This window comes from Cephus cinctus, unplaced genomic scaffold (assembly GCF_000341935.2).
Source record: "Cephus cinctus unplaced genomic scaffold, Ccin1 Ccin1_scaffold0101, whole genome shotgun sequence".
Classification (NCBI taxonomy): domain Eukaryota; kingdom Metazoa; phylum Arthropoda; class Insecta; order Hymenoptera; family Cephidae; genus Cephus; species Cephus cinctus.
The window spans coordinates 1,472,625-1,481,594 of NW_014332838.1; the positions used below are offsets into that span (position 1 = coordinate 1,472,625).

General features: G+C 38.1%; 4 protein-coding genes across 5 annotated transcripts in view; 3 read left to right on the forward strand and 1 right to left on the reverse strand.

Moving 5' to 3' along the window:
• LOC112495414 (transforming growth factor-beta-induced protein ig-h3-like) overlaps positions 1-183 on the forward strand; it is a gene marked incomplete at its 3' end in the record, with an annotated part of 4,342 nt that extends 4,159 nt beyond the window's left edge. Inside the window, 1 exon segment of the mRNA XM_025091964.1 lies at positions 104-183. Coding sequence (XP_024947732.1) covers positions 104-183 — 80 coding nt within the window.
• A 64-nt stretch (positions 184-247) lies between these two features.
• LOC107274762 (transforming growth factor-beta-induced protein ig-h3) lies at positions 248-2,619 on the forward strand. The gene is made up of 10 exons (XM_025091986.1): positions 248-259; positions 367-546; positions 618-918; positions 1,015-1,224; positions 1,342-1,479; positions 1,555-1,670; positions 1,751-1,941; positions 2,026-2,221; positions 2,283-2,405; positions 2,473-2,619. The coding sequence occupies exons 1-10, from the start codon at positions 248-250 to the stop codon at positions 2,617-2,619; spliced, it is 1,614 nt and encodes a 537-aa protein (XP_024947754.1).
• Positions 2,620-3,044: 425 nt separating this feature from the next.
• Positions 3,045-4,414, forward strand: LOC107274764 (30S ribosomal protein S11). The gene is made up of 5 exons (XM_015754253.2): positions 3,045-3,380; positions 3,538-3,665; positions 3,742-3,842; positions 4,069-4,134; positions 4,214-4,414. The coding sequence occupies exons 1-5, from the start codon at positions 3,142-3,144 to the stop codon at positions 4,319-4,321; spliced, it is 642 nt and encodes a 213-aa protein (XP_015609739.1). The 5' UTR covers positions 3,045-3,141; the 3' UTR covers positions 4,322-4,414.
• Positions 4,415-4,715: 301 nt separating this feature from the next.
• LOC107274763 (coagulation factor IX) overlaps positions 4,716-8,970 on the reverse strand; it is an 8,711-nt gene continuing 4,456 nt past the window's right edge. For both annotated transcript variants that reach the window (XM_025091963.1, XM_015754252.2), the window contains exons 4-6: positions 7,580-7,884; positions 7,039-7,190; positions 4,716-5,575 (exon numbers count right to left, since the gene is read on the reverse strand). In XM_025091963.1, the coding sequence (XP_024947731.1) occupies positions 5,408-5,575; positions 7,039-7,190; positions 7,580-7,884 (625 nt within the window). In that variant the 3' untranslated portion in view covers positions 4,716-5,407. The remainder of the gene's footprint in view (positions 5,576-7,038; positions 7,191-7,579; positions 7,885-8,970) is intronic.

Consider the following 8,970-nt stretch of genomic DNA (forward strand, 5'->3'; position numbering starts at 1 on the left):
GGGGGGGGGGGGGGGGGGGGGGGGGGGCGGATATAAAAATAATTAAACTAATACAGACTGACATAGATTAATGAATTTTATGCTTGTTATTGATTAATTTTAGTTAAGCCGCTCCTAAATGTCGTTGAGACAGCACGAAACATTGGCGCCGCGAAGTTTGCCAACCTCTTGGAAAAGTCTGGCGTGGCTGAAGAGCTAGAACGCGGTCCTGCTATAACTCTCTTCGCGCCGAGCGACGAATCTTTTGATGTACGGTGAAGTTAAAGTTTCCACTGGACTGACTCTTACTAATTTCATCGTTTTAGCAATAATCGCGTTCACCAACATGGATCTGTCTAATTTCATGATATATTCTTCCCTTCGCAGAAGTACGTGAAACTCTATGGTATCAGACTGGAATCGCTGTACGAGAAAGGAAAATATCGAAATTTGGTACTCAATCATATTTTGGAAAAGCGTCTTCCCTCCAGTCAATGGCGTGCGGATTTATTAGTGGATTCAAAATTGCCCGGGCATAAATTGCGAATCAACAAATATTCTAATGGGGTATATTATACGTGAATATATACTCCGACCTTTTCGTAAAAATGATAATAATATCATCTCATGTATTATAGATCGAAACTGTAAATTGTGAAGATGTCATACGCAAAAATCAACATGCAACCAATGGCGTGGTACATGTAATAGACGGTGTACTGAATCCGAATTTATTCAAGAACGAAGACCTAATGGAAATCATAGAGGAAGATGGAAGATTCTCGGTACTAGCAGAAAGTTTGCAAAAGAGCGATTTGATTAAACGTATTCGCAATAGTGAAATACCTCATACAATTTTCGCACCGAGTGATGAAGCTTTTCAAAAAATACCTAGAACTAGGCTTAACAAGATTTTGGATGATAAGGAGACACTGGAAGGTATCAGAGTTTGTTTATTCAGACTTTATTAATTGTGACTTTGATATACAGCATTGCTTTGGAAAACACGGTTATAATTATATGAAACCAACACAGCTCTCCTGGCGAATCATATCGTCGCTCATCCAGTGTGTTTGCCGGGTGTAATTTCGGAGCATCGTGTGAAATCACTGGGACCCCATAAACTCACTCTTAATTGTACTTCTCGTGGTCCCACGATTGAACGTAGGAGATTGCACCAAGATTTGCTGCATGGGAAAAACGGATTGGTCTACATGGTTGATGACGTATTGTTTCCGGATAGAGGTACAATAATATATATATATATACACGGGGAATTGTTTGTATATTAGATTCTATAGTCTTCAGCTGGACCAAGATTGTTTACTCTTAGACATATATATATGATTGATTAACTTTTAGCTAAAACCGTATTGGAATTGCTCCAGGATGAGAAACTCTATCTATTTTCACAGTTGATTCAAAAAGCTGACTTGAACGAGGTACTTAGTAACTTAGAATCATACACGCTATTTGCTCCGTCCGAAGCAGCTATGTATTGTAAGTATATTGCGCACGTATTTCCGATACTCCCTGATCATTTCGTGTTTCACGCATCATTTATTTACGCTATAGCAATACCCGAAAGGGAATTCGAGGAACTGGTAAGCAACCAAGACAGTGCGAGACGATTCGTACTGAATCACGCAGTTCTTGGTAGATATACGACTGATGCAGTCAGTGCTAATCAAGTAAGTTTTTGTTACAAGTTAGTTTATTACTTTGCTTAGTTTGATACTTGATGTTAATTTGCTCAATTTCGTCTATGTAGATAGTGACTTCCTTGGATGAAACAACACCACTGCGATTTGAAGTTTATCGAGGTAGCGTGGGTATAGAGGATGCACTGATTGAGAAAGCTGATAGGGAAGGCAGTGATGGAGTTTTGCATATAATCAGTAAAGTTCTTTATCCAACTACTAATTCGTTGGATGATGCTTTGAGACAGAATGGAAACTTCAGGTAAATTTGTATTTTTATAGGTATTAGAGATATAATATGTTTCATATGAAGGACTGAATAACATAAGTAAATGGTTTGTTGTAGTATTTGGTTGAGAGCTATGGATAAAATGCGAGAAGTGGAACCCAGTACTTTTGAAGAACTTAAACGGCCCCAATCCAGTTATACGTATTTCGTACCATCGGATGAAGCTTTTCGAAAATTGGGAGAAGCTAGACTTCAAAAGATTATGGGCGACGGGAAATATTTGACGAAGGTGAACAAGGATTATTACATTAGAGTAAAGTGATACTTTTTTCTTTTGGACAATTTAATATTCTTCGCTTGGATCTTTTTTTTAGACTATACAAAATCACGTCTCTGAGAATATGATGGCGTCTGAAGGATTCAAACCGGATCTTCATTATGCCGTTAGAACAAAACAAACCACTGTCGACCTAGTGAAAAAAAATGATAAGATAAAGGTTAGCTTTATAGTTTATATTTGTCGTTTCATATTATGAAGTGACATAATAATTTATTATTTTTTAGGTAAATGATGCTACTCTCACAAAATGCGATATCATGAATATAAATGGCGTAGCGCATGGGATTACTAAAGTCTTATTGCCTGATCAACATTATCATTACGTAAAAAGGAAGCGTGGTGCAAGAAAAGCAAGAAGAATTCCCTTATAAATCAAATAAGATTTTTCAAGTTGAGCGTTATAATATTTAAAATTATTGAATTTATGAAGAATTCTTTACAGTATCTATTAACTATACTTATTTTGGTACTTATGGTAATATACATATTAGTACTTATAAATATACCTACATTGAAGAAATATCGAGTAGATATTTGAAGTCTCATTGACATATTGTGACTATCTAATGGCTATTATCTTCTGTATAGATATATTTGTTTGATAACGGAGCTATATTTATAATATATATTGTTATCTGATATTGTGTCATAAATCTACCCTGATTTAATACACTGCATTTCTTTAGAAAATTTAATTATATGCAATTAATCTTTGAACGATTCTCATAAAATTAATCTATCCAATGCTACAAACTGTGATATAGGGATATCTAGGAAATCTCTTATAGTATTTTGTCACAATACGTGTTGGGTAGGTTAGGTTATATCTTGTCGTCTGCTGCTTTCCAGCGTGTCTAGTATACAGTTCGAAGTAACTTTTTTTTCTATTCAAAATGCTGAAGTCCGCTTTAAGCGTGTTAAAATTTCCACTGTTGGCTGACAGAATGTGCGTTGATTTAAAATCCGGAGTAAGAAAATTAAATAGTTCGTCGACAATTGCAAGAACCCTGCACAGCACTGCATCTTGTCAGAAATTGAACGACGACAGGAAAAACATGATGTCAATTTTGCCTGCAAAAGATCAGGGAACTGATGGTGAGAAAATCATCAACATCGATTCTTTGAATATTGTGTAAGTACAATAATGATTGCTATATAAAGTATTCCAAGACACTTAGTTTTCTGAGACTACTCATTAATTTTTGTTGAGGTTAGGTGAAATTATATGTTTAGTATATTAGCAGTTATAAACGGTGCAAGAACGTTACAATATTTTACTTTACTTCTAGCGAGGATATGTTTCCAACACCTGAAACTCCAAATAAACTTTTTAACGGTATACCGTTTAAAGATATACCGATATGTAATGTCAAAGTATCTCCGAATAACACAATTATATGTTTAACCGATAGTCAGGGTGAGTGTATGTCTGTAATGATATTAGTAGTTCTAATAGAGATTCATCAATATTCTATCCATTTTTGTTATTATAGGAAATGTTAAAATGCTGCACAGTTGCGGTAGAGAGGGTTTTAAAAATACTAGAAAGGGAACAAATATAGCAGCGCAAGCTACCGCCATCAGTTTAGGTTCAGTAAGTGAAATATTGGATGTTTATTAGTGTCTTCATTAAGTATGTTCCAAAATTTACTATCCGTACTGGAATCAGGATTCTTTACTTATCCATCCATACATATCGGAAGAGACATAATTAAGTCCACAAGACTGTCAGTAAATTTTAGAACACCTTCATTCTTATAGATTACTGTGATTAAGCTGAAATAAGAAAATTCTAATTAGAAAATAATATTACTTTTTAGCGAGCTATTGGTGAGGGTATTAAATCAGTCAGAGTTAAGATATCTGGTCTTGGTCCAGGCAGAATGGTAATATATTTTTAGCATACATGTTTATATTACAGCATACTTAAAATTAATTTTGATCTTTGCCAAATCAATCTTTTAGTCTGCCGTAAAGGGTCTACAAATGGGCGGTCTTAATATAATCTCTATAACTGATGCTACTCCTGTTTCGTGGAATCCACCGAGACCAAGAAAGCCAAAAAGATTGTAAAAATATGTAGTCATTATTAATGATTGCATTTTAGATATATCGATATTAGTTAGTGGTAAGAAAACATTAAAAATTATGTTTAAAAGTCAAAAACTTTGTTTGCAATCACATTTATCCTTGAATCTATCCTATATGTATAGTTGGTACGCATTTCAGTATTGTTTAAGGAAAAAGATGAGTAGCACATGGGGGATGAATTATATAACGATGAAGAGTAAATCAGTACTCCATTGTTGATTTCTATATGAGATTAATGCGTTTTTTAGTTTTTATAGTCTAAAACTTTGCGTAAATAATATTTAAGTCATGTACATACAATATAATGACTAGATCCACTATAACATCCTTGCAGCATATGAATTCGTATTCGTATCTTATCATATTCTAAATTTGATTGAGAGCAATATCAATTTTATATTAAAAATACATAATTATAATTAAACCGTCCACACGATATTCATACTACTTTCTATGAATCAATTGATGTACATATATCAGATATCTATCCAAATTCCTAAAGAATATCTTATCACAGTTAAATTTTATGCCACTATATTCATAAAAAGACTTTACTCTCATTAACCAGGATTTTCAAGAGTTCAATATAATCACTCGCAGACTACCGTAATTCTTATCCAAACCGAAAAACAAATGTAACAGTTTTGTCGTTTCAATAATTTGCCAATACTTAACCATACTTCAAAACAAAAAGCCTTTCTCATCAAGTCAAATCCTTTTTTTAAATCAATGAACTAGTTCCTCAATATTTGTTTCACACTGGCAAACGGAATTTTCATATAAAAAGCTCATTATCCACTTCAGTGTTAAAGGTCAGCGACTTTGTGTTATACTCGTACCACGTTTCAATCGAACCAATTTCAGTGCGTGTAATTGCAATCGCGATACCGATACTTGATCAAATTATCCATGAAATAGGATAAAAGAACATGTTAGTAACTGCATTATGAGAAGCGAGAAATCGCACCTACTACCTACAAATATGTGCATCAACGAACTTCTTCAGGACACATAGCAGTATCATCCTCTAGAAATCAGACCCAAAGTTCTCCTGACGAAGGATTAACCTCAATGGCGCGATGCCTGTTGCGTGATCCATGGAATGTATTCGGAGACTCGAGTATATAAACCCGGAAGTCGAGGTCTGGCACAGCCCACTCCAGTCGAAACAACCCCAATGACCATCGAGCTACCTCCGGAACGACCTCCAACCATTAAAGGTCCGCCGCTATCAGCCTACAACAAAATGCAGAACATACAATCTTTTCACGAAGGTGCTTAAAGATCTTTAATAGAAGTAAACAACATTCCAGAGCCCATCGTTTCTGTAAGTGGGTTAACAACGTCCGAAAACTAGTTTCCTGTCTTCCGATGGCCGTCTTTCATTTCCGTCCACGCCGGTAGCAAAACTACATACTCAGCAGAACCGGCCTACGTTTACAGCGTGAAATATGACGTCAGAAAGGCTATTGTTCGTAGAGGAATTCGTTTGCAGCACGTCTGAGACACTACTGACGTTATTAACGCCATAATAAATGTCACGGCTATTTACCACAGTACACATCCGAGGGGTAGAAGTCAGTGTAGAGTATGCGTTGCCATCTTGAATATTATCGCGACAAGGAGATATAGCAGGTTAGCAGATACCTACAGCTCTATCGTGACGTAGTGGAATGGACGAAAAGTAGGGACGGCCATTGTGCTACCACCGGATCCATCCCCGTTGGAAAAGCTTGTCGGTTAATTCGCCGAAACTGCTGTTACCCTTAATTGACTACGAGAATTTAGTGCTTGCGTAGGTAGCAGTAGTGGGTAAAGGGACCTTTTGTACTATACGGTTATATTGGGAAAGTATCTGACCTGGGAATAGAGAGGGACCTATGGCTCGAATCCGAGGGAACAGCAGTCGTATTTTATCGACTTCGCTGAAATCGCTTTAATTCGTCGAGATTCACGTTTCTACTGTCCTACGTAGTGTTCCCTTTTTATTATATCAGACCTATAGACACTTTAGATATATACGTTCTTATATGTTTATGCCCATAGACCATTCTACTGCTTCGGACATTTTATGAGAGAATCTTTAGTACTTCTTTAATGGTACAAACTGCTTGGACTATCTGTACTATTTTAGGATCTACGTCCTTATAAGATATTCTAGAATATTTTATGGCTCTTTAAATCGTACCGTGCCGGTATATGTATAATCGCGTTTCCTCTCTATCCGATGTCACTATTCAAAATAGCAAATAGGCTCTACGGGAGAAAAGTGCAAAAACGTTCTATCGCATATCGTATATATACAAAGTAATCCAAGAATTCCTATCTTTTTTTCACACGCACTCCCGATTCCATAAAAGTATTTTGGTAGGCAGAAACGCGTTGCAGGAACACACTAATCCAGGCTTTCGCGCTTCGTAGACTTTTTTTAATGTCATAGATCCCAATAACCTTGTGCGACGTGACGCTACCATTCTGAAAGATCGATAAATTTTCCACGCGGAACAATGGATGCTGACAGATTTGAATTTCGTACCCGGCTTAATAAATAAATACCAAAAGGAATATAAAGTTGGATAAAATTCACGTCCTTGTGAATTTTACTCAGGATTTAGGGCATCCTGTATTTCCTACCTTTAAGGAATAAATTCTTTTTAGTTGTAGCTTACTTTGTTATAAGAGCTACCATAGATACTTACCCAACACGAATCCCGACCACCGTCTTCATGACCGGCACACATCTGCTCCGGTTCCACGCGTGTCTTTTTACCCTGACTCGCGTACCACTCTTTGCACACGCTGTTCTCCACAACACGAACTCCAACTTTTTGTAGCACGTCCGCCCTTTTGTCTGAAACAACGTAACATGCTTTAAATATCCCTTTATATGCAAAAAGTGCCTATTGTCGCAAGCAGGACATGCGATAATATTTTTTTCAGCATCATTACCTTCTGTCTCCATATCGAACATCCTGAATATACCTAACTGAGATTATATTCCAGTGCAACTTTTGCACCTATTGAAAATACAGAACGTCCACGTACATATAGTTACCCAAGAGATACGACTCCACGTACGATACTTGAGGAAATTTTATGACCGAAGGATACAGCGTGGATAGAAAGTAAGGTTGAAATTGTACGATTGTAAATTTTCCAAATTTTCAGAGCTTATAATTTTGTACTCTCTCCAAGAGGCACTAGACCGTGTCACTTTATATGGGAGTTATTTGCACTCACGTTTTGACGTATCTTCACCAAGCCAACCCCATCCTGCGGCTACTGCATGTACGTCCCCGAATGCACTGTATTCTGGCTTCCCAGTAGCTGCCGGCAGGCATGCAGGCTTCACACTCTCCGACCAAGATATCGGCCTCGCTAGTTCGAGCAGTGCAATATCGTGCACGTATCGGCCGCATTTGTGTCCTGGATGCACTATGACACTAAGTACTCCCTCTTCTTTCGCGGCTGGTACCTCGGGACCCTTGAGGTTATGTTCGCCGAGAGTCACGCGTAACTGTCTGGCAGGTATCGAGGAAGTACCACTGTAAATAGAAATAAATAAGAGTATAGCTTCAATAATAACCCCAGCAGAGAGAAGGGTATTCGATTGCAGCGGGAATTGCAGTATCGAGCCAGTCAGTAGCCTCTAGGGAATTGCAGTATCCATTTCTATCTTAATGGAATAAGAGAGAAATTCTATATTCCCAGTAATTATAGCGTTATAAAGCGTAACGACAAGTGTTCGCGAGAACCGTATACCTCGAGCGATACTAGAAATGGCTTAGCGTGGGCGGGGGGGTAGGTAAGAACCTAGCAACCCTTTTTCGCAAAAGAATCTCGAAGGAATGGCAATTATTTAACTGGGATTTTTGTTCTCCAGCGACACCGGAGTCTTTGAACAGTCGACTGCTCTCAGTACAGTGGCTTCAGTTAATTAATTGGTCTACAGTGCCTCTGAATAATTAACAAAATTACGACACGAGCCCTTCTCCCCTGGTTCCCCTGTCTCTCTGCTGCTTTCACCTTTCGGTACATCCTCCCTTGTTACCATTTCTCTACATCTCCTAAGTTCCAACCCTGTTTCGGTATGCTCCTTATACAAAGCCACCTTAATGGACCCTTCCGTAACGCTCGAAATTCTTGCTATTGTTCTCCGCATTGACTTCGCCCATAGGACAGCCGACCTTGTCTCATTAGCATCGATATCGCACGCTGGTAAAACCATGGAGAAAAATAATAGACGTTGCTACTTTTAACCTCTCGTACACGCAAGTTGCATAATCGCTAGTGAATAATTTCTCCTATCGATTACGTCAGGGGAAGCTGATTGTTAATCGCGAGTTCGCGAGTCCCCGGGGAACTTTTTCAGGCACGAACTAAGAAGGAGTAAGGGCGAATCGGGGCGGTGCCGTGGGGTTGACTTTGAACTCCCTCACGGAATATTTGCATAGCGCCATTCACCATTTTCCCGTATTACATTTTGCATGGCCGCTAGCAATTACCAAGCGGTCTGTAATCTACATGCAATCATGGTTTACAGTGCTAAAGCTGCCTGAAATTCTCTCACCCCGAAAGCAGGTGGTCCGGCTCGGCCGAAGTTGTGGCAATACGTGCTTTGTCGCGCCCAC

Coding starts and splice junctions, on each gene's coding strand:
- LOC107274762 (XM_025091986.1), top strand. Junction 919..1,014: donor TGATAAGGAGACACTGGAAG/GTATCAGAGTTT, acceptor AAACCAACACAG/CTCTCCTGGCGAATCATATC. Junction 1,225..1,341: donor CGTATTGTTTCCGGATAGAG/GTACAATAATAT, acceptor ATTAACTTTTAG/CTAAAACCGTATTGGAATTG.
- LOC107274764 (XM_015754253.2), top strand. CDS start 3,142: ATGCTGAAGTCCGCTTTAAGCGTGTTAAAATTTCCACTGTTGGCTGAC. Junction 3,843..4,068: donor CCGCCATCAGTTTAGGTTCA/GTAAGTGAAATA, acceptor ATTACTTTTTAG/CGAGCTATTGGTGAGGGTAT. Junction 4,135..4,213: donor GTCTTGGTCCAGGCAGAATG/GTAATATATTTT, acceptor TCAATCTTTTAG/TCTGCCGTAAAGGGTCTACA.